The sequence below is a fragment of the Salvelinus alpinus genome, chromosome 37, assembly GCF_045679555.1.
Source record: "Salvelinus alpinus chromosome 37, SLU_Salpinus.1, whole genome shotgun sequence".
NCBI classification, from domain to species: Eukaryota; Metazoa; Chordata; class Actinopteri; order Salmoniformes; family Salmonidae; genus Salvelinus; species Salvelinus alpinus.
The window spans coordinates 14,527,770-14,554,730 of record NC_092122.1 but is presented as its reverse complement, the minus strand read 5'-3'; the positions used below and the strand labels follow the sequence as shown (position 1 = coordinate 14,554,730).

General features: G+C 44.3%; 1 protein-coding gene across 2 annotated transcripts in view; it reads left to right on the top strand.

Moving 5' to 3' along the window:
* The window catches only part of LOC139566017 (liprin-beta-1-like), a 31,691-nt gene extending 5,789 nt beyond the window's left edge, over positions 1 to 25,902 (top strand). Inside the window, exons 2-26 of one of the 2 annotated variants that reach the window (XM_071386824.1) lie at positions 7,564 to 7,656; positions 11,103 to 11,311; positions 12,433 to 12,513; positions 12,811 to 12,924; positions 13,115 to 13,225; positions 14,375 to 14,467; positions 15,756 to 15,858; positions 16,518 to 16,579; positions 16,683 to 16,749; positions 16,916 to 17,040; positions 17,283 to 17,350; positions 17,483 to 17,546; positions 19,764 to 19,914; positions 20,146 to 20,178; positions 20,887 to 21,031; positions 21,411 to 21,536; positions 21,746 to 21,896; positions 22,123 to 22,234; positions 22,341 to 22,429; positions 22,630 to 22,752; positions 22,961 to 23,086; positions 23,231 to 23,419; positions 23,686 to 23,844; positions 24,106 to 24,171; positions 24,786 to 25,902. In XM_071386824.1, coding sequence (XP_071242925.1) covers positions 7,593 to 7,656; positions 11,103 to 11,311; positions 12,433 to 12,513; positions 12,811 to 12,924; positions 13,115 to 13,225; positions 14,375 to 14,467; positions 15,756 to 15,858; positions 16,518 to 16,579; positions 16,683 to 16,749; positions 16,916 to 17,040; positions 17,283 to 17,350; positions 17,483 to 17,546; positions 19,764 to 19,914; positions 20,146 to 20,178; positions 20,887 to 21,031; positions 21,411 to 21,536; positions 21,746 to 21,896; positions 22,123 to 22,234; positions 22,341 to 22,429; positions 22,630 to 22,752; positions 22,961 to 23,086; positions 23,231 to 23,419; positions 23,686 to 23,844; positions 24,106 to 24,171; positions 24,786 to 24,872 — 2,718 coding nt within the window. In that variant the 5' untranslated portion in view covers positions 7,564 to 7,592 and the 3' untranslated portion in view covers positions 24,873 to 25,902. The remainder of the gene's footprint in view (positions 1 to 7,563; positions 7,657 to 11,102; positions 11,312 to 12,432; positions 12,514 to 12,810; positions 12,925 to 13,114; positions 13,226 to 14,374; positions 14,468 to 15,755; positions 15,859 to 16,517; positions 16,580 to 16,682; positions 16,750 to 16,915; positions 17,041 to 17,282; positions 17,351 to 17,482; positions 17,547 to 19,763; positions 19,915 to 20,145; positions 20,179 to 20,886; positions 21,032 to 21,410; positions 21,537 to 21,745; positions 21,897 to 22,122; positions 22,235 to 22,340; positions 22,430 to 22,629; positions 22,753 to 22,960; positions 23,087 to 23,230; positions 23,420 to 23,685; positions 23,845 to 24,105; positions 24,172 to 24,785) is intronic. The other variant, XM_071386826.1, reaches the window with a different exon arrangement.
* Positions 25,903 to 26,961: the final 1,059 nt, after the last annotated feature.

The following is a 26,961-nucleotide window of genomic DNA, read 5'->3' as shown; positions in this document are numbered from 1 at the left end:
ACATTCTGGTAATGGATGTTGAGAAAGGTGTTAAAAATAACTAAACGGAACTGGAGCGCACATCTCGCCAGTGACTTAATAAGCTGAATGTGGCTCACTGTACCTGCTAGCTACTACCTATTATGTAGCTTCATTGACAAACACAGAGTTGAAACTTAGCTAGCGAGTGATTTTGGGCACTGATAAACAGCGTATAGCTTGTGCTTTAGGGCGATTCCACGGTAACAGAATCAAGCTTTGACTCTGACATACATTTTTAATTAAAGAAACAAATGAAAAACTTTGAAATCAATGGTTAACAAATCATACAACTCTATGCATAAGGACTACTTTTAACAACTTCTACAGAAAAATGTACACATGAATTTAGTGGAGGAACTGTACAGATGCAAATAGTCTGGGTAGCCATTTCATTAGCTGTTCAGGAGTCTTATGGCTTGGTGGTAGAAGCTGTTTAGAAGCCTCTTGGACCTAGACTTCGCGCTCCGGTAGCGCTTGCCGTGCGGTAGCAGAGAACATTCTATGACTAGGGTGGCTGGAGTCCTTGACAATTTTTAGAGACACTGCCTGGTATAGAGGTCCTGGATGGCAGGAAGCTTGGCCCCGGTGATGTACTGGGCCATACGCACTACCCTCTGTAGTGCCTTGCGGTCGGAGGCCGAGCAGTTGCCATACCAGGCAGTGATGCAACCCGTCAGGATGCTCTCGATGGTGCAGCTGTAAAATCTTGAGGATCTGAGGACCCATGCCAAATCTTTTCAGTCTTCTGAGGGGGAATAGGTTTTGTCATGCTCTTTTCTCGACTGTCTTGGTGTGTTTGGACCATGTTAGTTTGTTGGTGATGTGGACGCCAAGGAACTTGACGCTCTCAACCTGCTCCACTACAGCCCCGTCAATGAAAATGGGGGCGTGCTTAGTCCGGCTTTTCCTGTAGTCCACAATCATCTCCTTTGTCTTGATCACGTTCATGGAGAGATTGTTCTCCTGGCACCACACGACCAGGTCTCTGACCTCCCTATAGGCTGTCTCATCGTTGTCGGTGATCAGGCCTATCACTGTTGTCATCAGCAAACGTAATGATGGTGTTGGAGTCGTGCCTGATCAATGCAGTTGTGAGTGAACAGGGAGTACAGGAGGGGACTGAGCACGCACCCCTGAGGGGCCCCCGTGTTGAGGGTCAGCGTGGCAGATGTGTTGTTACCTACCCTTACCACCTGGGGGCGGCCCGTCAGGAAGTCCAGGATCCAGTTGCAGAGGGAGGTGTTTAGTCCCAGGGTCCTTAACGTATTGATGAGCTTTGAGGGCACTAACGCTGAGCTGTAGTCAATGAATAGCATTCTCACATAGGTGTTCCTTTTGTCCAGGTGGGAAAGGGCAGTGTAGAGTACAATAGAGATTGCATCATCTGTGGATCTGTTAGGGCGGTATGCAAATTGGAGTGGGTCTAGGGTTTCTGGGATAATGGTGTTGATGTGAGCATTGACCAGCCTTTCAAAGCATTTCATGGCTACAGATGTGAGTGCTACTGGTCGGTTGTCATTTAGGCAGGTTACCTTAGTATTCTTGGGCACAGGGACTATGGTGGTCTGCTTGAAACATGTTGGTATTACAGACTCAGACAGGGAGAGGTTGAAAATGTCAATGAAGACACTTGCCAGTTGGTCTGCGCATGCTCGGAGTACAGGTCCTGGTAATCCGTCTGGCCCAGCGGCCTTGTGAATGTTGATCTGTTTAAAGGTCTTACTCACATCGGCTGCGGAGAGCGTGATCACACAGTCGTCCGGAACAGCTGATGCTCTAATGCATGTTTCAGTGTTGCTTGCCTCGAAGCAAGCATAGAAGTTATTTTGCCCGTCTGGTAGGTTCTTGTCACTGGGCAGCTCTCGGCTGTGCTTCCCTTTTGTAGTCTAATAGTTTGCAAACCCTGCCACATCCGACGAGCGTCGGAGCCAGTGTAGTACGATTCGATCGCAGTCTTGTATTGACTCTTTGCCTGTTTGACGGAGGGCATAGCAGGACTTCTTATAAGCTTCCGGGTTAGAGTCCCGCTCCTTGAAAGCGGCAGCTCTACCCTTTAGCTCAGTGCGAATGTTGCCTGTAATCCATGTTTTCTGGTTGGTATGTACGTACAGTCACTGTGGGGACGATGTCCTCAATGCACTTATTGATAAAGCCAGTGACTGATGTGGTGTACTCCTCAATGCTATTGGATGAATCCCGGAACATATTCCAGTCTGTGTTAGCAAACAAGTCCTGTAGTTTAGCATCTGCTTCATCTTACCACTTTTTTTATAGACCGAGTCACTAGTGCTTCCTGCTTTAATTTTTGCTTGTAAGCAGGATTCAGGAGGATAGAGTTATAGTCAGATTTGCTAGTGTATAACCTGCCAGCTGTATGTTCTTAAGGTCGTCGTTCAGCTACGACTTGGTGAAACATAAGACATTACAGTTTTTAATGTCCCGTTGGTATAATATATGTGCTTTCAGTTCGTTCCATTTATTTTCCAGCGATTGAATGTTAGCTAGCAGTACGGAAGGCAAGGGGAGTTTAGCCACTTGTCACCTGATCCTCACATGGCATCCTGATCTCTTTCCGCGAAACCTACATTTCCTTTTCCAGCGAATCACGGGGATCTGGGCCGGGTCGGGTGTCCATAGTATATCCCTCGCGTCTGACTCATTGCAAAACGGTTTTCTAATGATCAATTAGTTTTAAAAAAGTATTAACTTGGATTAGCTAACATAATGAGCCATTGGAACACAGGAGTGATGGTTGCTGATAATGGGCCTCTGTACGCCAATGTACATATTCCATAAAAAATCTGCCATTTCCTGCTACAATAGGCATTTGCTGTAAATGAGAATGTGTTCTCAGTCAACTTACCTGGTAAAATAACGGATAAATATATATATATATTACAACATTAACAATGTCTACACTGTATTTCTGAACAATTTGATGATATTTTAATGGACAAAAAGTATGCTTTTCTTTCAAAAACAAGGACATTTCTAAGTGACCCCAAACTTTTGAACGGTAGTGTATATTTATATAGGTATGCACATCGGTGTTAAACTAGACATTGGGCTGATGCTGGCATTTTTAGCTAATATTGTCCGATTCAGATATGTTCACCGATACATCGTGCATCGGAAATGCATAATTATGGAAATTAATTTGATGTTTCATAGGTTTGGACAGGAGCTCAGTTGAGTACAATACAGTAGAGTAGAATAAGGTAGAGTACAGCTCAATACAATATACTATTGTACTTTACTGTACTCTACTCACTGTACTATCCAAACTTGTGAAACAAATGTCTATGATGGGTTCAGTTTTGGTCCGGTCCATCTGTGGACGTTAACATCAAGGCCAGGGTGGACTGACCGAATATCAACTTTTTCGACGTCTGGTGTCGGTCGGTGCTCAGTGGGTGAGGATGCCTGGTTAAAGTAAATGGAAGGAGTGGGAGCTCATAGGTAGGTGTCATATGGCGGCGCACAATTGGCTCAGTGTCGTCCTGGTTAGGGTTTGAGGGAGACTGGATAATCTCTCAGACTGACTATTTTAACTCTCTTGGTTTGACCACCAGTCAACAGAAAGACAAAACAGTTATGAGCTGAACATAACAGTATGCCAATAGGAGGACAGTAGCAGGTGACCCAACTGTGGTTTGTGACTTATAATTTCTAATTTTAGCCAATTCAGTTGCAGTAATTCCTTAGATTGTTTTGGGTAATTGCGATAACAATTTGGTGTCGGAATTACGAGTTTTAATCACTTAATGATTTTACTGATATCAATTTTAATTATTAACTAATTCGAAGGTCTAACATTTACTTGTTACTTCTGTGAACTCATTATCCTCCCTCATGAGGGGGAGAGATTTGAAAATATCTGAGTAATTTTTTAAAAAGGAATTGCAAGTTACAATATTTCTTAAACTTGGAGTTAAAAAATGTATCCAAAACTAAATATGTGTTGATATTAGTTGGCAGGGGACTTTACATCAACATTATTGTGTTTTGATGTATTTCCGATACCTTAAGACTTTTTCTGGTAGATGTTTTCTAAGACCATGTTTCCATCTGTTAATCCAGAAATCAAATACTTTACTTTTGCCAAATTTAAGATGGAAAATGTTTATTCCTTCATTTCACAAAAATATAGACTCTTCGCTTTCATTTGACACACAATTTGATATGCATCTATGAACTTCAGATGTTGGTGCTCATGGGTCTGTTCGATGGAAATTTACATATGATAGTTTGACAGCTTGCAGATGAGGACGTTGTAGGCCTGTTCTAAGAAATCAGTCCTGAGCACACAGCCAGACTTTCCCGACTTGATGCACTGACTAGTTTTTAATGCAACTTTTTTACTTGAGAAATACTGCACCAAACACCTTAGCTAGATTTCAAATTGCGCGACTAAGACCTCCTCTGCACAAACATCTTAATGACGGATTTCTTGATTTATCTTAGCTACTTCGGTAAAATAGTCAGAATCACTGTTGTTGCTACGGTGACTCGTGAGGGACAAACGGTACCTGCCAGGGTACGATATGTGAATATAACACACCCACAAGACAACTCTGGTTTGGCTTCAGTCATGGCCGCAAACTTTTTTTCTATAAGCAATCTTCAAAACGAGGCCAAATCCAGAAGTGCAGTTGCCCATTTATTGTATTTACATCACATGTTAACTGTTATGGTCTCTCCCTATTAACTATCAGTCATGTGAGACTGGAATAATACTGATATTCTGATCCAGAATGTACCATTTAATTTACTGTGACCTCAAGCTGTCAGAGTGAAGCAGAAGGGGTAAAAGATGATGAAAGTTAAAGAAGTTATATGATATCTTGGCAAATTTACTGATCTTTGATAGAAACTTTTGTACAAAATCCTGTGTCTCGAAGGATTCGACCTACTGAATTATTATGTTAAAGTAACTAAAGCTTGCCTGCTTTAGTGCCTTACCTCTACCCTCTTTTTATGCTCCTTATTAGTTTAATTTTACTATTCCAGAGAGGGAACGTTCATGTTTGGATTCTTAAACTGGTGTTTCAGTTAGAAACACAGCCACGTTTTGGGTTTCCCTCTTGGGGTGTGAGACAGACGGCTGACCAAATAAAGCTGCCTCCCTCCCTAGAGTGAGATGGCTCTCCATCAGAAGGAAATGCCTTGGGAGGAAAAAGCAATGGTACTAAAGGCCTCACCATGTTTCAGTTCGGCTGGCGCCTAGCCAAACTCCGGCTAACCGAATGAGTGTGCTCGCATACTCTCTTATAAGAAAGATAAGTTTTTCCCGAAGAGCTCTTAGTTGCGCAATTTTACATCTAACTAAGATGTTTGGTGCAGTATTTTTCGGCCGAAAAAGTCAGCAAATAATTAATCTTGACGATAACGTCGTTCAGATTATTTCGGTTGGAATGTACAGTGAACATTGATTCTGCTTTATGTGGCTTTTTGAAGGGTGTGAACCAAACCAAGACAATTGTGGGCAGCTTTATAAAATGGGAATTGTTTTCTACTGGAAAATGTTTCTGTTTGCGCAACTCCCTTTTCAGTTGCACTTCCATCGCTGGCACAATTAATCATTGTTTATTGAGTAGTGCAGCTGTATAGCAAGGTGAATGTGAGCCTATTTTGGAGGGAGTATTACCCATGTAGCCTAAAGGGCCCATGATGGAAGTGAGTGACCGGACACAATGCCCTCAGTGTTGAATGTGCAGGCTCCCTCTCCCTGCCTCTAATAAAGGCCAATGATGCTATAAGAGCCCCCCCCCCTCCAACCCTGAGTTATGCTGCCCTTCTGCCCTGGACAAGGAGAGGGCTCTCATTACCCTCCAATTCAATTGACTTTGCATCGTGATGATTTCATATCCTCTCAGGCTATTTTACATTTCACATTCAGATTGTGCATTTGTTTTCGTGAATTCAATATGTAATATAACGTTAGGCCTACCATGAAAGGGAAGTTATCTGGTCCATTTAAGTGAATGAGCTGCATGTGACATCCTGAGGTCAGGAGGCTGGGCGTGATACTTTGTTATGGAAGCTTAGATTTCCAGTCAAGCCAACACGCTGTGGGGAGAGATCCCTGGTAGAATGGCACCATTATTCCAGATAAGAGCCAACTCTCAATCCCCATGACTGGTCTCAGGGAATCTTTGCTGGGGTGAGAAATCCCTCTGTCATGGTTTTGCCTCAGAGCTCCTCTTTGTTTTTGACTCACATGTTGTGGTTACTTACAGTTCACTTCACTCGCAATGCCATGGTCCTAGATTCCTTTCTGGTTTTGATTCCAGTGGCACTGATCAATTGTTTTTACCTAGCCAGTCAATATCAACTAAGAGCATTGGCCTACATTGGAAATCTCCATATGCCGATGTTGGGTAACAGCCTGGCAGTTTACAATCACCTTATTCTCTCTCTTCATTAGGTGGCCCAGTTTCCCAACACCTGCTCCATGGAAACACCCAGTAGGCCCCAAACTATTTCCAAGTAAACACCCAGTCATGGGCTTGAGTCTTGACCCCGTTATTAAAGTTAATTGCTGAGGTCTGTCCTAAATGCGGTCATCAATGGGGAAGTTGTGAGGCACAAAAATGCCCAACAACTTCAGGCCACCAGATTTACAGTATAGGAGAATGCATGTATGGTAGGAGTAAAGTTGTTGACTCTGACATAGGAGGCTAGGACACATTTGATTCAGCCAATGCATCGGGGGAGAAATACAACAGTTAAAATGTCACCATACAACCGTAAATATTCATGATGGATAATATATTCTTTAGAAACCTTTCAATTGGATGTATTTAAAAAAAATAAAAAAATAAATGAGGAATATGATTTCATATTCATTCAAATGTACCAGGGACACCATAATGCCCCAAACAAAAAACATACCAGACAATTGGGCTCCAATTTCCTGTTTAGCGAGCTTATCAAACAGATGGAGACAATCCTTTTCCACAGTTCCTCTGCCATGCATTGTAATTACACTTGATCACACAAGACATGGGAATTCACTAATGTCCCATTCACATGGAGGGAGAAAATCCTACATCTTATTTGCAGTTTCATTCTACAGCTAACTGTAGGCTAGAACATTATCCTTACTACAAATTAAGGTGCATAGAAATGACTTTTATCAAATATTACTGTAATTCTGCTAGTGTTGTAATGTTGGGGGTCCTGACTCTTGGGTGGTCTCTGTCCACTTTAGTTCTGTCTGTGTGTAATGTGTAGACTTTAACTTCCCAGGGGGTTAATGTCATTTACTGCTCAAGTTTTAAAAGCTTTTGAAATGCCATACATTTTTAGACTGATGATTTTACAAGCACATCGTCTAACTTGTACTGTAGTCTTCTGGGCAATGGCTGTAGTCTTCTGGGCAATGGCTGTAGTCTTCTGGGCAATTGCTGTAGTCTTCTGGGCAATGGCTGTAGTCTTCTGGGCAATGGCTGTAGTCTTCTGGGCAATGGCTGTAGTCTTCTGGGCAATGGCTGTTGAGGCATCATTGGTCTTTTACTTGACACTTCTGTTTTCTTGCAGATTTACAGTGGGGGGGGGGGGGGGTGAAGATGATGTCTGACGCCAGCGAGATGTTGGCAGCCGCCTTGGAGCAAATGGATGGGATCATAGCAGGTAACGTGCAAAACTCACTCGCACTCACATTTTGAACTGTGGGGCTGATCCCCCTCAAATATTTACATAAATGCCTCTCAAATAAGCCCCTGATATCTATCCTCAGGACTAGGGTTCCCATGCTGCTGCTCTTAGGATGTGGCTGTGGTACTGGTCTGGGATGTTTCCAATATGAGAACGCAAGACGTTCCATTGTTTCAGCAGTGATGGAAACAAATGATTATTCAAGGCCTACTGCTAGTATGATTTACAGGCATTGAGTGCCTCATCCATGGCCTGAAGGGAGGGTGGCACGCCTGTTGGGATGGCAATCCTACGTCTTCCATCTGTATTTTACAGTTTTGTATGTATTTATTGTAGTGGTCATGTATGTGGCTCAGTTCATAAGAGCACGGCACTAGCAACACAAGAGTTGTGGGTTTCGATTCCTGCTTGGGCCACATACCAAATATGTGAACTGTAGTCACTTTGGATAAAAGTGTCTGCTATGTAAATGGTATACTACGGTATTACAGTACTGTATTGGCCAATGCATTTTTTGTAGAGCAGTGTGACCCCAGCAAATATATTTTGGATACATGTTTACTGTATAAGGGATGCATTTCTTGTTCTGTACTGTAGGAGCTAGAAATACAAGCATTTCACTGCACCTGCTGTAACATCTGCTAATCTGTGTACGCAACTAATAAACTTTAAATTGTTACATACATTCTGTAGTTGACAAACCATGTAAAATCTATAGCTTTACCAAACTTTAAGTGGTCATCAATTAAGGACAGTCAGATTAAGTAATTATAACATGTATTTTAAGCAAATAGAAGAGAATCATATCAAAAGTAATGTGAACATTGCGTTGTGAAAGGCAATAACTTTAAATGAACATGGGCTCCCGAGTGGCGCAGTGGTCTAAGGCACTGCATCTCACTACAGACACCCTGGTTCGAATCCAGGCTGTATCACAACCGGCTGTGATTGGGAGTCCTATAGGGCGGCGCACAATTGTCCCAGCGTCGTTCGGCTGGTGTAGGCCGTCATTGTAAATAAGAATTTGTTCTTAACTGACGTGCCTAGTTAAATACAGGTTAAATAAACATGAATTGCAATATGAAACATGTATTTTTTAGATGAAACACAAGTGTCTATGATCTTGTGTCTTGTACTTAGTCAATTGCAAATGTGCTTCGTTTTGAAACTGCCTTTTTGATTTCTGTTTCGAGTTTTGTACTAAGAGTTATGAAAGTACCACGTTCTGAGTGACAATTGCACTAAAGCAATAAAAAAATCGTACAAGTCAGACACCAGAGGGAGGTTTTGGACCTATAATTTTTTTGATGGAAGATGAGCAGGGGGGACAGCTTTATGAGCCCAGGCTTTTCCACTGACTTGTGTAATTTATAGAATTGACCTTTCCAAGAGGGATGGCTGATCACGTGACATCCTCTAGCCCCTGTTACCACAGAAACCACAGCATTCACTCTCCCTGGCTGCTTTTTAGGGGAGACTTGTTTATTTATTTATGCCAATATTTATTTTTCTCTTCTACATTTATGTGAAGGTTGACCTTTTGGAGCCGGTTGACAGATGCTGTCGAGCAGATTATAGTACACGCTGGAAACATGGCTTTTCCAAGTCCAACAAATAAGCTTCCGCTCAGGCCTCTTGCATCCAACATTTTTTTGGAATCGATATCTAATCTGTTTTTCTTTGCTTTTAAAATGTGTGGTATGTGATTATTATATATTTTTTTAGGGACACATTCAGAAATCCACATCTGTAGTGCATCACATGGTCTATGACATCCCACCTGGTGATACTGCCTTTCATCCTCCTCGTTGAAGGGAATTAGGAGAGGATGGGAGAGGCTCAAACTTCTAACCACAGGGCTAAAACTATAAGATGTACCAGTCAGAAGTGTGGACACACCTACTCATTCAAGGGTTTTTCTTTATTTTTACTATTTTCTACATTGTAGAAGAAGACATCAAAACTATGAAATAACACCTATAGAATCAGTAACCAAAAAGTGTTAAACAAATCATGTTATATTTTAGATTCTTCAAAGTAGCCACCCTTTGCCTTGATAACAGCTTTGCACACTCTTGGCATTCTCACAACCAGCTTCATCTGGAATGATTTTCCAACAGTCTTGAAGGAGTTCCCACATATGCTGAGCACTTGTTGGCTGCTTATCCTTAACTCTGCGGTCCAACTCATCCCAAACCATCTCAATTCGGTTGAGGTCGGGTGATTGTGGAGGCCAGCTCATCTGATGCAGCACCCCATCACTCTCCTTGGTCAAATAGCCCTTACACAGTCTGGAGGTGTGTTGGGTCATTGTCCTGTTGAAAAACAAATTATAGTCCCACTAAGCGCAAAACAGATGGGATGGTGTATCGCTGCAGAATGCTGTGGGAGCCATGCTGGTTAAGTGTGCCTTGAATTCTAAATAAATCACAGATGGTGTCACCAGCATAGCACCATCACACCACCACCTCCATGCTTCATGGTGGGAACCACACATGCAGAGATCATCCGTTAACCTAGTCTGGTCTCACAAAGACAGCGTTTGGATCCAAGAATCTCAAATTTGGACTCATCAGACCAAAGGACAGATTTCCACCGGTATAAGGACCATTGCTCGTGTTTATTGGCCCAAAGATTTCTCTTTTATTGGTGTCCTTTAGTAATGGTTTCTTTGCAGCAATTCGACCATGAAGACCTGATTCACACTGTCTCCTCTGAACAGTTGATGTTGAGATGTGTCTGTTACTTGAACTCTGAAGCATTTATTTGGGCTGCAATTTCTGAGGCTGGTAACTCTAATGAACTTATCCTCTGCAGCAGAGGTAACTCTGGGTCTTCCTTTCCTGTGGCGGTCCTCATGAGAGCCAGTTTCATCATAGCGCTTGATGGTTTTTGCAACTACACTTGAAGAAACTTTCGACATTTTTGACATTTTCCGGATTGACTGACCTTCATGTCTTTAACTAATGATGGACTGTCATCTTTGCTTATTTGAGCTGTTCTCGCCATAATATGGACTTGGTTTTTTACCAAATAGGGCTGTCTTCTGTATACCAACCCTACTTTGTCACAACACAACTAATTGGCTCGAAGGAATTTGAGGAATTTCTGTAACTTTTAACAAGGCACACCTGTTAATTGAAATGCATTACAGGTGACTACCTCATGATGCTGGTTGAGAGAATGCCAAGAGTGTGCAAAGCTGTCAAGGCAAAGGGTGGCTATTTGAAGAATCTCATGGTTACTACATGATTCCATATGTGTAATTTCATAGTTTTAATATCTTCACGATTATCCTACAATATAAATAAAACCCCTTGAATGAGTAGGTGTGTCCAAACTTTGGACTGGTACTGTATATCTATGCTTCTGACTTCCTTATTTGTTCCTAACCACCCCTCTGCTAACCTTGGCCCCAACAGGCTCCAAGGCCATGGGCTACTCCAATGGGCTGTTTGACTGCCAGTCGCCCACCTCTCCCTTCCTGGGAAGCCTGCGGGCGCTGCACCTGCTGGAGGACCTGTGGGCGGCGTTGGAGATGATGGACCAGGATGAGAGGGAGGGCCTCCGCTGCCAGGTCCCTGACACCACCGCCGACAGCCTAGTGGAGTGGCTGCAGCAGGGACAACTGGTAGGTAACTCCCTCTGTTCTGTTGCAAATGCAAACACTGTTAATGTTAGTCAGTATTTTTACTATTGTTAAAGACATGCTCTGGAACTAAGTATTTGTTAAACCTGTTAAATGTGTACTTCATACATGCAGAATTACTGTCTTAGGGATTTCATGGCCGATTGAGCCTTCTTGAAAGCAACTGTTTTTCGGGAAGGAGTGCTGCTCTATATTCCCATAATTTTCCCCGTCATGGGCCAGCCTCCTAGCAATTCCAGTTCTAGACAATTAGCTTCAATCCCTTGCCCATTTGAGTGGCAGCTAGTTAGATGCACACACAGCAGAGAGAGAGCGCAATGATGTGGTACATACACTTTTGGCTCGTGAGTGCTACTTTCAGAACTGTTGGCTAAAAAGTATACAGAAGTACTGGAGAATCTCTTTAATGCCTGAGATATTCAGAATTTGAGTGTAATCATGGAAAATGTATTGCTGACGAGTATTCCACACATGAAGATCAAAGTACTTTTATTTAGAGTAGATTCCTTTTGTGTGATTGCATGGGCAGTGGTTTGCTTTGTGTCTTCTTACCCTTACCTGTTATTTATACCTTGATTCCTTTGATTGTATGGCTATTGTGTGATGACATGCTTTGTGAGTGACGGTCTCTGGAGCGGTGTCTGAAATGGTTTCCATCCTCTTCCCTGGAGATGATTCACAGTGAGGCTCAGTTTTCCTCCCTCAAGCCCTTTCTTTCCCTGTGTGAAATATGAGAAGAGGAGTTTAGTTTTTGATTCAATTTCCACTTTAGTCACACACAAAGCACTTCCATGTGAGAACCCTATCGACCCTCACGTGTCTCTCAAATAACATGCATTTCACGTGTCACCGGCCTCCCCCCCCCAGGGAAAAATCATGTGATGTTTTTCAATGTAGGGATGCTATGACACCTGAATGCTGTATGCTGGCCTTTGAGATGGAGTGGTACATCTTCCATATGACTGGAGGCTGCTCTATCCCTAGGGTCAGGAGTCTTTCCTGGTATGGTGATAGGGCAAAGGGTTATTCCTGACCATATTTATGGCCTTTAAGCACTTGGCGATCAGCCGTCTGATGGTAGCCTTGGTTGTTTGTGATTTCAGACCAACGGACATGGCTCCGCCATGATGTACCAGGAACGACTGTCACGGGTGGAGAGCGATAAGGAGTGTCTCGTCCTCCAGGTGTGTGTCACGAGGCCATGAACAAGCAGAGACCAGCTTTAACAAATAGGAAATACCACCCCATATTTAGAAAATGTGTACATTAGCAAATACATTGTACATGCAAACCGTACATTAGCAAGGGTGCTCTGTTTAAAGTGTATTTGATGGGTAGCTGTTGAATTCAGTAGTTTTTACCTATTCATGGTGTGAGTGAAAGACCTGCATCACCGAGCATGCTCTTAGATCACTAACCCATACCCTGAAAACAACACATAGATGACATGTGGCGTATTATTGAGTGATGACTGTCCCCAGGTGAGTGTTCTCTCAGACCAGGTGGAGGTGCAGGGGGAGAAGATCAGGGATCTGGACATGTGTCTGGAGGAGCACAGAGAGAAACTCGACGCCACTGAAGAAACGCTGCAGCAGGTGAGGCCCCAGCAGGGCTGCAGTGTATTATGGTTACTAGCAGGATGTTCTGTCTTATTATGAGACAGAACCTTGGGCTCAAGGTTTTGGTCAGCCTTTTGATCCAAATGATCTTTCTGAATGAACACTGATTAATACACTTCGCTCCTACTCGTCTGTGACTGAATCTATGACTGTGTGTCCTGTGCAGGAGTTCTTGACCAGGTCCACCCTGGAGACCCAGAAGCTGGAGCTGATGACCGAGGTGTCCAGTCTGAAACTGAAGCTGACCACTGTGGCGAGAGATCGCAGGGATAGTGAGGTACACGGATGCATTATGGCAATAGACTCCCCCACACAGAGAGATCGTGTCTTTGGTAGATATTTGGAGTTTCGTTCAATGGCGGGCAGACATCTTATAATATTAGGATGTGAGTTTATATGAATCTTGGCAGTCACCCAAACGTTTAATAGTTCACACTGAGACCATGCAGAGGTCCGTCTCAGTCGGATGGAGTGGGCCCTGATCCGTCATGCAGATCCTGGCCCAGGTGGACTGGCTGGCAGGGAGTGCCAAAACACCCCCTTGCTCCAGCAGCCGTTTCCTCTCATAAAATAATTAATCTCCCCTCCAGAGAAGCTGGGAGTCTGACAGTCAGGGTTTCCATACACCTAATCCATGAGCACTGAGCAGGCCTGGGCTGGAGGAATCAGGATATTGGATCCTGAGTGTGGGTTTTCCGACACTACTATAACCTTTAGGGAGCGGTGTGTGGAAAGGTAATATCTTCCATATATGCTTAATGTTGGGCTTTGTTCGGCTGTAAATCACACACCCCTGAGTCTGAACCATTTCTTCTTTCCTACCCACGGTGCTCTGCGGTTTTTACTCTTGTCTAAATGTATGCGTTGTGAATCATGTAGCGCATTCTTGTTTAATGACGATGCATATTTCCTGAGTGCTCCGTCTATACGGTAATTGCTCCAAGGTGCAGGAGTATGTATTATCCATGACATAAAAGCAGTTGTAATGGTAATTGACCATGACGCTTCCTTTCGAAATCAAGGATCTGTCTCCATGTTGGCGTAGGCTTCTCTGTTTCTCGTGTAACAGTATAACTTTAGTACGTCCCCTCGCCCCGACACGGGCGCGAACCAGGGACCCTCTGCACACATCAACAACTGACACCCACGAAGCGTCGTTACCCATCGCTCCACAAAAGCCGCGGCCCTTGCAGAGCAAGGGGAAACCCTACTTAAGTCTCAGAGCAAGTGACGTAACTGATTGAAATGCTAGTAGCGCGTACCCGCTAACTAGCTAGCCATTTCACATCCGTTACACTCGCTCTCTAAATAATCTTTGGTGCCTCATTGGGGATTTTTCACTCCACAAAAACATCCCCAACGTTTGCTCCAAAACTCTCAGCTGACCCCTTGGGCTTGTGGGTAATGCAGTCTTTTACCTCCCCAGGGGTTGTACCAGGAAGTCAACGACCTGCGGTTCAGGGTGACCGATATGGAGAATGAAAGACTGCAGTGTGAAAAGAAACTTAAATCCACCAAAGTGAGTAGCATGGCTAAGAATCTGTCTGCAATATGAAGGCTTTAGATCAGTCCGCTCACATTAGATTGTGCATGACATATGGTCCACAGATTAAGTTTGACTCACTCTACACTTTTTTTCTACATCATGTAGGTACTGAATCTATCGTTCCCTTGTGTGTTGGTTATATATCACTGCATTCACTCTTAATACCACCTTCCTTCAGGGTTTATACCCTTTGTCTCCTCTATCCTCCTCTCTCACTCCCGCCTGGCTAACTTCTCCCCTGCAACGTGCTTACCTGTGCAGCCCTAGGAATGGAACATGGGCAGGTTGAAGTTCACTGGAGGTGTGGTGCAGAAGTTAACACACAGTGCTCTGCTCTTCCCTGTCTGTCCCTATAGGCCTCTCAACCTTCCCTCTGTCCATTGACCCTATCCGCTTTTCCAACTTTCAGCACACTTCCACTTTGACTAAGTTCTCCTACCAGCTAAGTATAAGTTGCAGATTTCTTAACACACTAGTTTTTCTTCACTTTCTACCCTAATCCACTTAATTTTATGTTAACTGTACATTGATGCTAAAATGTCTTAAACCTTTCGCTAAGTAAGCAAAACTAATGGATGGAACTGAACGGTCACGGATGACCTTCTGCTGGGGATTAACATCCCAATGGAGCTGTTCTTTCTCAGTGGAATGTGAAAGAAACTGACATGTTTACAGTGTGTTTGTATGGTTCTCTGGTAAAGACACCAGTCCTCTGGTAGAATGTATCCTCACTCTAACCTTATTCTGGGCCATACTGCCCTGCAGCACAGTTGGCATTAGACTGGGTTTTAACTTTCAGTTTGGTCAAATTCTGTCTAGCTGGGTTCTTATCTAGATCTTGGCCTGTATTCATAAAGCGTCTCGTACGAAGAGTGCTTCTCTAGTAGGAGTTTTGCCTTTTAGATTAAATTGAATGGACAGGGGATCTGATCCTAGATCAGAGGGGTATACTACAACGCAGGTTCAATGGATTAGCCAGCTAACTTTTATAAACAACCAGAAAAAACTATTGATTTTCTGGTTCATTAAGAAAGCTAAACGTAGATATGTGTTTTCGGTTGTTGAGTCAATTAGGCCATGCACATTTTCAAGCTTATCTCTCTAAAAAATGTAATTTGTGAATATTTAGGCAAGATAGCTCATTGATCCTGCTTTGTAGTCTACCCTTCTACTCTGAGACACTTTATGAATATGGGCCTAGATATGTATCTGTAGTTTAATGAGAGCAGAATGGTCCCGAACATGATCCTCTCCCATTCAGGAGGAACTGCAGACTCTTCAGACGCAGCTGGAGGAGCTGAGGAGGCTAAGAGACCAGGCTACACAGGGAGTCCTGACCCCAGACAGAACAAATGGAGAGAAAGGTGGGAGTACTGTTACTAGACATGTGGTTGGGAGGGGGACCTCACTTCACCCTCATACACACGAGGAGCCATAATATTTCAATAGGCTTAACTTGCACCTTGACAGATTTACGGCAACATTTTTCCAACATTCCTTTTCCTAATTCGTCTGCACTTATTTCTGCCCTTAAGTCCCCTTAAGTAATGATGGATACCATCAAGACATGGCCTGAGCATTGGACTTTCCCCCTGAAATACAATTTTCAAAGCATCCTGTCTCACTCTCACACAGATAGAAAGATTGAGGGGAAGAAAGGGAGATTTTGTATTTTCCACCTTACTGTTGTCTTATCTGTCTTCGGGGCTCATACCAAGCATGTTTAGACATGATCTCTGACTCTTTCAACCCACAGCTGAGTCTCTTATCACCCATTTACCATAGGGGTATGCAGTTTATGTAGAGTGCAATGTATTCACTTTAAGAATTGATTGTCCTTGAACCTGGCCCATATACTGCAAGGTAATTGTCTCAAGTCTATTCCATTGAAAGTCCTGTTGCTTAAGTGGACTTGACTTGCATGTATGTCTTTATAGACTCCACCAGTGTGGATTGACACCAGTAGACACCAGACAATGTGTCTGTCTCTGATCCCTGTGGGGGCACGCTTGTTGTTTTCCAGATGTGGATGTGCTGAGGATGAAGAGGGCCATGGAGTCCCTGATGTCAGCTAGCAATGACAAGGTACTGGAGCTCCTGTTTACACTGTTTCATAAAGGCTGCTGTAGTTGACGCATGGGGATCTCAATGGCTTTTCTAACTCTGATCTACCATCCTTCACCCACAGGACCGGAGGATCGAGGAGCTTCAGGAGTCTATCACACGGTACAAGAAGGTCCAGGACTTGATGAAAGGTGAAACTATGTCAAAGGAGTATGAAAATAGTAATGAATTGTTTTATCGGTATCATTGCAATAGTCCATTCATTTCTATTTATCGGACTAGATCAATCACATGTTTGATAGTGTACAATAATGGACTTGATAATTTTGTGTTACAATTATAACTGTTCCCCCCCAGACACACTGAATGAAGACAATTATGATGACATCCAGGATGACAGATCCCCCTCCATTCAGGTCGCCATGGATACAGACCAGGCCACACTGGCGGTTGGGGAGGAGACAGGAAGGAGCTGTGACGAGGTAACAACCTCCCCTATCATAACAATGTATCACACACAGGATGGACCCGAGACTAGACTTCCTTACCAAAACGGAATGTTAGGAATGTGAGGGCCAACAGACTTGGGGTATTGGTTTAGCTGGACAGCAACTACCTAACCATTTCAAACTGTCGACTGTGCTTTGCGACATTGACGACACATTCATTTAGTGACGTTGACTCTTGTCTTCCTTTCTCTTCCTCTCTCACCCTCTCTTCCCAGATTCCATCTATTGCAGTGTTTTCTGAGCTGGAGCAGGAGAGCCTGATACAGGAACCAGACACAGACAGGTGAGGTTGGCTTTTCCCTGGACAAACTGCACTCCCATGGACTATTTGCCCATTGGGTTACTGTTTTAGTTTGTCAGTATATTCATCATCTCTAGGTCTAGACTGACGGTTAACTTTCCTTTCTCTTTGCAGTCCACCAGAAGTCCCACCACATTCAGCAGGTAGCTTGGGCCACGTAAACGGCAACACAGAACAGGTAAGACTGTCCCCTCTCTCCTGGGGGGATGGTGAATAGTGGGTTAACTGGAAAGACCTTGACTTGCTGCAATCATGGAGTTTATATACAGTACCAGCCAAAAGTTTGGACACACCTACTCATCCAAGGGTTTTTCTTTATTTTTTTAAATATTTTTTTTCTAAATTGTAGAATAATAGTGAAGACATCAAAACTATGAAATACACATATGGAATCATGTAGTAACCAAAAAAGTCATGTTATATTTTAGATTCTTCTAAGTAGCCACCCTTTGCCTTGATGACAGCTTTGCACACTCTTGGCATTCTCACAACCAGCTTCATCTGGAATGCTTTTCCAACAGTCTTGAAGGTGTTCCCACATATGCTGAGCACTTGTTCGCTGCTTTTCCTTCACTCTGCGGTCCAACTCATCCCAAACCATCTCAATTCGGTTGAGGTCGGGTGATTGTGGAGGCCAGGTCATCTGATGCAGCACTCCATCACTCTCCTTCTTGGTCAAATAGCCCCTAACGGCCTGGAGGTGTGTTTTGGGTCATTATCCTGTTGAAAACCAAATGATAGTCCCACTATGCGCAAACCAGATGGGATGGTGTATTGCTGCAGAATGCTGCGGTAGCCATGCTGGTTAAGTGTGCCTTGATTTCTAAATAAATCACTGAGTGTCACCAGCAAAGCACCATCACACCACCTCTTCCATGCTTCACGGTGGGAATCACACGTGGAGATCATCCGTTCACCTACCCTGCGTCTTACAAAGACACAGCGGTTGGATCCAAAAATCTCAAATTTGGACTCATCAAAGGACAGATATCCACCAGTCTAAGGTCCATTGCTTATGTTTCTTGGCCCAAGCAAGTCTCTTCTTCTTATTGGTGTCCTTAAGTAGTGGTTTCTTGGCAGCAATTTGACCGTGAGGGCCCGATTTCACTCTGTCTCCTCTGAACAGTTGAGGTTGAGATGTCTGTTATTTGAACTCTGCGACGCTTTTATTTGGGCAGCGATTTCTGAGGCTGGTAACTCTAATGAACTTATCCTCTGAAGCAGAGGTAACTCTGGGTCTTCCTTTCCTGTGGCGGTCCTCATGAGAGCCAGTCTCATAGCGCTTGATGGTTTTTGCAAATTGACTGACCTTCATGCCTTAAAGTAATAATGGACTGTCGTTTCTCTTCGCTTTTTTTGAGCTGTTCTTGCCATAATTTGGACTTGGTCTTTTGCCAAATATGGCTATCTGTATACCACCCCTACCTTGTCAATCAATCAATCACATGTATTTATAAAGCCCTTTTTATATCAGCCGATGTCACAAAGTGCTGTACAGAAACCCGGAGGGACAAGGAGGGGAGAGAGAGACTTAAATTCACACAGGATAAATACTCCAGATATAAGACTGACCCTAGCCCGACACACAAACTATTGCAGCATAAATACTGGCTGTCATCAAGGCAAAGGGTGGCTACTTTGAAGAATCTCAAATATAAAAAAATATTTTGATTTGTTTAACACTTTTTTTGGTTACTACATAATTCCATATGTGTATTTGTCATAGTTTTGATGTTTTCACTATTCTTCTACAATGTAGAAAATAGTAAAAATAAAGAAAAAGCCTTGAATGAGTAGATGTCACATACACCCGATAGGTGCAGTGAAATGTGTTGTTTTACAGGGTCAGTAGTACAGTGCTTCTGGAGCAAATTAGGGTTCCGTGCCTTGCGCAAGGGCACATTGACAGATTTTTCACCTTGTCTGCTCGGGTATTAGAACCAACAACCTTTCGGTTACTGAGCCATTGCTCTAGCCTGACTGTCTTAAATCAGATCTCTCTACCCCCTATTTTTGTCACCCAAATTAGAACACTAGAGCCTCTTTGACCTTTTGACCTCTCAACGTGGGAGAGTCTCAGTCATGTCTCCCAAACGAGCCAGTCATACAGAAGGCATAGTTCTATCTCTTATGTCCCCCACATGGAGGGCGGAGTCACTGTGGGGGACATGTTCTGTCCACTGTGACAGCTGACTGGACTCGATGATATAGAATCATAATAGCAATGGGTTGTTTTGAGCAATGGGTATTTGACAGCCGTGTTACTCTACTGCCACCTGGTGGTACAACAGTAGAACTATGGAGCTGGTTCTATTAAGAGATTGACTTTGTTACTGGCATGTCAAATATTTTATTAGATTTATGTGCTCATAATGACCCCGCCCCCCTTTTCTAGACAACAACTGAGGAGCCCAGCCCCCCATCCACCTCCCCATCAAACCCCACCAGTAATGAAAGCTTTGGGACCAAGAAGGCCCGCTCCTCCTTTGGACGTGGTTTCTTCAAGATGCGTGGAGGCAAGAGGACGTCTAGTGCCCCAAATCTGGGTGAGTCTCATCATTGGGGGGGTGGGAGGGGCACAGGGAGAAGGGTGCTCGTTCCTCTGCACGGGGTGGTGTGAAGAATAAATACTACTCTCTGTTCATGATGTAAGAAAAACATTCACAGTTCAATACCTTAATGTGTGTTTTCTTATGTCTGTCTGGTAGTATTCACACTAGTGACTGTATGTTCTGTCCTTGCTCTCTCTATTCTCCATGGTTCTATATGATGTGAAGATCGCAGCCGGAGTGCGAGTGCGCCTACGTTGGGTACAGTAGTCTGCAGCGCAGAGCCCCACAGACGGGCCAGGCCTGCAGTATGGATGAACGCTGGATGTGTGCAGGGATACTAGCGCAACAATGTGATCACCATCTACCATACAACCAGACCCATCGTAGACTAAATGAAACAGCAGTCTGTTTTTCTGAACCCTCTTGAGGCTGATTGGGTCATAGATGATAAATGGTTAAGTTGTTGTGTGAAGAATCCCTACATATGCCCCTACCTCCATCTTTCCTACTCTTAATTTTTCACTTGTATCAAGCAAGTGAAAAGTTGAGTTGATCGCTGGTGTGAGCTGGGTGGTTTTTAGTGTGATTTCTTTCCCCTTTTAAATCATATCCAGTTGTTCCTTATCCATGACGTGACACCATCTGCAATGAGGCCGGCTTAACTCTGCTAGCTGTCCTTCAAGATGCGCATCTGAGATTTGTCTTTTACAGTTGGAAGTCTATGGATTTGCATCAGCAGTTCATGCCAACCAGTCCTTTGCATGTGCGGATCGAGTTGAGGTGTTTCGAGTGGTTCTTGGCGTACTCCTAGTGGTGGTGGTGTTTAGTGGCAGATGTAGTCCAGAAGCGGTTGTGGTGGCCATTACAGCTGTAGTCCTTGGACAGTGTTGGCCTCTGGAGTTTCCTAAGTGGGGGTGGATTGTCAGATGTCGGCTGTTGATCTAACAGATGTGTGTTTGAATCCAGCCGAGACCGAGCGTAATGGCACAGACCACTTGGACTTGGCTGGTGCCCCGCCACACAAACCTCAGGGAGGAGACAGCAGCGAGACCCTACCTTCCTCACCGGAGGCCAAGAAGAAGTCCAGAGGCTTTAAGAAGTTCTTAGGCAGGTGGGTCAAAATGTTCTATATATTCCCTAAGTTTAGGAGGTGAGTTAGTATGCAAGGAATTGGGGAAAGATGAATTAAGATGGAGCCAGGGTTTTAAATGAAACTATTGCTTTATTAACTGTAACACGAGGGCAGAGGGTTTGCTGTAACACGAGGGCAGAGGGTTTGCTGTAACACGAGGGCAGAGGGTTTGCTGTAACACGAGGGCAGAGGGTTTGCTGTAACACGAGGGCAGAGGGTTTGCTGTAACACGAGGGCAGAGGGTTTGCTGTAACACGAGGGCAGAGGGTTTGCTGTAACACGAGGGCAGAGGGTTTGCTGTAACACGAGGGCAGAGCATGGCAGGAAATTTAGGCGCGTTGTGTTCTGACCCCTCTAGGCTGAAGAGAAGTCACTCCACCTCGCTAGACCTGGAGGAGACAGAGACTGAGTTCAGGAGAGGAGGAGTCAGAGCCACGGCCGGCCCCCGACTGGGCTGGTCACGTGACCTGCAGCACAGCGCCAAGTATGTGAAGCTCACCTTTTACACACACAGAGAGACACAGTCTAGTATCGGTATCTAGAAATGTAGAGGAAGGGATCCGAAGTTTATTGGAACTAAGTCTACAGTATCACAGTTTTAGGATTTTGTGGTGTGAGAGGAGCAAATGGTAATGAATGATGCACTGTTTACCCTCCACGTTAAAGGTGAGTGCTCGCTCTCTCTCCCCTCAGTGATGTGGACGCTCCCTTTGCACAGTGGAGTAAGGAGCAGGTGTGTGCGTGGCTGCAGGAGCAGGGCCTGGGGCTGCATGTGGCTCAAGCCCAGCAGTGGATCCGCTCAGGATACACCCTGCTGCAGGCCTCCCAGCACGACCTGGAGAAGGTAGGACGGCTCAGTGGAGCATCCAGGAGGTGTTTCACATATTCTGTTTTTAGGTTCTGTGTCGCTAGACATTTTAATGAAACCCACAATGTTAAAGCTTATAGTTGCTTAATGTTCACTTTGCTACCTGTGTCCTGACAAACATCTATCATCTTTATCACTCCCTTCCTAACTGTACAGTATGTGAGATGTCTTAAACAACCCATACATGTTTCTGTGGCCACAGGAGTTGGGGATCAAACAGCCCCTCCACAGGAAGAAGCTGCAGCTGGCTCTCCAGGCACTGGGATCAGAGGAGGATGTCAGCAAGTCCAAACTGGACCACAACTGGGTGACCAGTGAGTGACCACTGACCACCGCCTCAGAGTTATCAATGAAGCAACGAAGAATTGAATAACCTTTCTGTTTTGTGACTTGTGATTGAGTTGTTTTGGTGTTTCTCAGGATGGCTTGATGACATTGGTCTGCCGCAGTATAAGAGCCAGTTTGATGAGGGGAGGGTCGATGGGAGAATGCTACACTACATGACTGTGGTGAGTCTTAAATTGCAGTAGTCGGTCTAATGCGGCTAAAATGAATCAGCATCAATGTCGAGGGGATGAGTAAAGTCTATTAAATAGAAAAATCCTTGCTTTTGTGTGATCTGTTGTATGTCTAGTGTCCTTTAATTTCCAATTGAATGAAAGTAGTCATTCTCCTGACAGAGATACGTGTATGTGTTTGTCCCCTTCAGGATGACCTGCTGTCTCTAAAGGTGGGCAGTGTTCTCCACCACCTCAGCATCAAGAGAGGCATCCAGGTCCTCCGGCTCAACTTCTACGAGCCCAACTGCCTCCGCCGACGGCCCTCTGACGAGGTACGGTTTAGACACTACTAAATAAATAAAGTATCCCTCTTCTTTTTCTCTCTCTCTCTCTTTCTCTCCCTGTGCTTTCATATCCACCATACACATGGTCTCTCACTTCACCAGTTCAGTTACATTTCAGTGGTGTTATTCGTATAGGGAAAAGAGACACTTATCAGTTTTACTAACACCAACTTATAAAAAAAAAATGTCTCCCCAGAATAACATCACGCCAGCGGAGATCTCCCAGTGGACCAATCACAGAGTGATGGAGTGGCTGAGATCAGTGGACCTGGCTGAGTACGCTCCTAACCTGAGGGGCAGCGGTGTGCACGGGGGGGTCATGGTGAGAAGGGGGGAAAAGTCTCCGTTTTAATTGGCTTGCCACTGACTCATTTCAGGAACACACACCTTCATCAGTGTATACATACACTGACTGCCTTTTGCCAGTGTCTGTCTCACTCTTCATTTCCATCTCTCCTTGTCTCAGGTGCTGGAGCCCCGCTTCAACGTGGAGTCCCTAGCCCTCCTCCTCAACATCCCTCCCAACAAGACCCTGCTGCGCCGCCACCTGGCCACCCACTTCCACCTGCTCATCGGCTCCGCTGCCCAGCGCAGCAAACAGGAGTGTCTGGAGAACCCTGACTACACCCTGCTCACTGCCACCGCCAAGGTCAAGGTAGGGTCAACTCGCTGTCTGTAAGGCATCCGCTTGTTGTTAGACATACAGAGCTTTGGGGATCAGTGTAGGTTTATTGATCTGATCAGTGACCTTGGCTGTGTCCCACTACTCTAAGTTGGCCTCATGACCACTTATGTGTGAATGGACTGGATAGGTTTGTGTCCTGTCAGAAAAGGAGACGAGGACAGACGGCTATTAACTCTATCGGCATACCGCCGTTTGTCCCCATTTGACTGACTCTCCTATCACCCTCTCTTCTCCAGCCCAGAAGGCTGTCGTTCGGGGGCTTCGGGACCCTGCGTAAGAAGCGCCAGGAGGACAGCGAGGAGTACGTGTGCCCCATGGACGTGGAGATGCCCAAGAACAGCAGCTTCCAGGGGGGCCTGAGGAGCTACGAGGACGACCTATACCAGTTGGAGCAGGTAAGGGACTGCCATTAACCCCTTCTACTTCAGGGAATGTTACATATATGGATATAGGTACTATTATGGGTGTTTTAGTGTGGCTTTTTGTAGCACCTTCCACTGAGGCGCTAACTATTTAATAAGAATTAATGATCATGCTTTAGGTGAGGTTAGAGCACTCCAATGAACAGATGAGGGTGGAATGTGGTACCATGAGGATTGCTTGTTTACTTTTCATATTCCATGTGAAGTTCTCTTGAACATTGTCTGTATTCCTAGATGGACGACTCGGAAGGGGCTGTGAGGCAGATAGGAGCATTTTCTGAGGAAATCGACAACCTGACGGTAAGAAGTCATTAAAATGCTCACATGAGGCCTCCCGAATGGCGCAGCGGTCTAAGGCACTGCATTGCAGTGCTAGAGGTGTCACTACAGACCTGGGTTCGATCCCGGGTTGTATCACAACCGGGCTGTGACCGGGAGTTCCATAGGGCGGCTCACAATTTGGCCCAGCGTCGTCTAGGTTAGGGGAGAGTTTGGCCGGGGAGGGGGGGGTTTACTTGGCTCATTGCGCTCTAGCGACTCCATGTGGCGGGCCGGGTGCCTGCAGGCTGATCCCGGTCGTCAGTTGAACAGCGTTTCCTCCGACACATTGGTGTGGCTGGCTTCCGGGTTAAGCGGGTGGGTGTTAAGAAGTGCGGTTTGGTGGGTCATGTTTCGGAGGACACATGACTCAAACTTCGCCGCCCATTGGGGAGTTGCAGCGATGAGACAGGTGTGAAAAAGGAGGTAAAATACCCCCCCCAAAAAAAATTCTTACATGATCACACATCAAATCACTTGACGAACCTCTCAGCAAGCTGTGCTCTAGCAAAACAACCATGGTACTCTTCTGGCACTGTTATTGATCTCCTCGTTTTCCTGTGTGACTTCAGTGTGTTTTCTCCTGCATGTTTCAGAGCATGCTGAAGGAGGATGAGTTCTTCAGCGAGGTCTCCTCTCGCTCCCCCGAGGCCAGTGTTACCGATGACGACTCCAACGTGTGAGGGAGAGTCCCCCCCAATTATATGTATTAACTTTAGATGACTGACGGGGCGCTGTTTTGCAGCCACCACACAGCCATTTTGTTACTCCTCCATTGTAATTTTTTGGGGGGAAGTTATAGAAATGCATTGTCTACATTTTATTTTTGACAAGTATATTCTATTAGACACCCAATAGAATAAATACCTAAATACATGTAATTTTGTACTTTAAACATTTCATTGAAATGCTGTAGAATTCAATTCATTCCTATGGAGGAGTGCTCCTTCTGAGGAGTACCAATATGGCCATTACATAGCATCAGCAATCCAGGTTTTATAAACATCATTGGCCACTGCTGGCGTCGCCATGAAAACCTAATGAAGCGATGTGACTGGCTCTCTTCTTCAACCTGTGAGACCACTTATGCCCTTAGACTTACGTTGTTGTCATTTCAGCAATTTACGATCTCTCTCTGCATTCCCAAGTGTACATGTGTATTTATTTAAGTTGTCGAAATGTAGTGCATGAATTGAGATTTCAACATAGGAGCATTTACTTTATACTTCATACTTTTATTGTATTACAGAACTGTTTTTTATATATTTGTTTGAATATCCACAAATGAGTCCCTGTACTTACATGGTATGCCCTTGTCCCGACTTATTTTTGGAAGTAATTATTAGCCATTATATAACCTTGGTCAACTGGCAGAGGGACACTTAGATCTGTCGTCAGACCACAGTCAAAACATTGCAGGCTGGCTTAATCCATAATTATAATTTTCCTCTCCATGTTGTTCTCTCATTTGATGCTCCTATCTGCATGTTTTGTTTGTGTCCCAAATTATTTCAATATTATCAATTTGATTTGTCATAATATCCATGAATTTTAGGAACATTACATGGAAGCCCAATGTTCTAGAATGTAAACATCACCACAAAGCAATGACATCGTTCTGCAAGCCATAACCATACCAGTGAACACAATGTGCTGTTTCTATGCATCTTTTTTTGTAAAGAATTGTCAATAAAAACTAATATGGTAAAAAATGATGGGCTACATATAACTGTGTATACTAGCCCAGGCATTCCCAAGCTGGGGTAGCGCAATGCCAAATAAAAATGTGATTCACTTCTTAAAAAATAATCAAACAGTACATTTTTATTTTCCATTTGGGAGTTTTTTTCTCTCTCGCCTGAGTAGCCTCGTTTCACTGCCAAAAATACAATTAAACCATCTAGTGTTCAGCGAAATAACACAATGTCAAATACTGGTAGAATAATTAACATCCAATCACATTAACCGTTACTCTCTCGCAGGAAACCTTCACTCTTGCGTAGACATTTAGAAACAAAATAAGCCAAATTAGTTTATGGAGCGAGAATAAAGACTACTTTCGAGTAGTAAGACATGTATAAAAGCAACAGATACCATTAAGGGGCTAGAAGCGTCTTATATGGTGAGCTACTGAGTGGCTAGGACAGGCAAACCCCATACTATTGTGGAGGACTTAATTCTTCCTGTTGCTGCGGATATGGCTGGGACAATGCCTTCATCAAACATTGTTTCCCGACACATCAGTGACATGACAGGAGATGTTTTGAAACAATTACTGCTTTGCATACAGCCAGTGAATTATATGCATTACAGCTGGATGAGTCAACAGATGTCACGGGCCTGGCACAGCTGGTATATATCCGTTACATTTATGGGGGGTCAATTAAGGAACACATCCTCTTCTGGAAACCAGGACATGAGAGGATATTTTTTAAATACTGGACAGCTTTGTGACATCAAATGGACTTTGGTGGTCAAGATGTATGGGTATGTGTACTGATGTCACAAAGGCCATGACAGGAAGACATCGTGGAGTGGCAACGCACGTGCAAGCAGTTGCTCCCGACGCCACTTGTGTACACTGCAGCATCCACCGAGAGGCTCTTGCTGCCAAGGGAATGCCTGACAGCTTGAAAGACGTTTTGGACACTACAGTGAAAAGGGTTAACTTTGTTAAAGCAAGGCCCCTGAACTCTTTTTTTCTGCATTATGCAATGATACAATTTAAAGCTTTTACAACATATACATGTGCTGGTTATCAAGGGGCAAAGT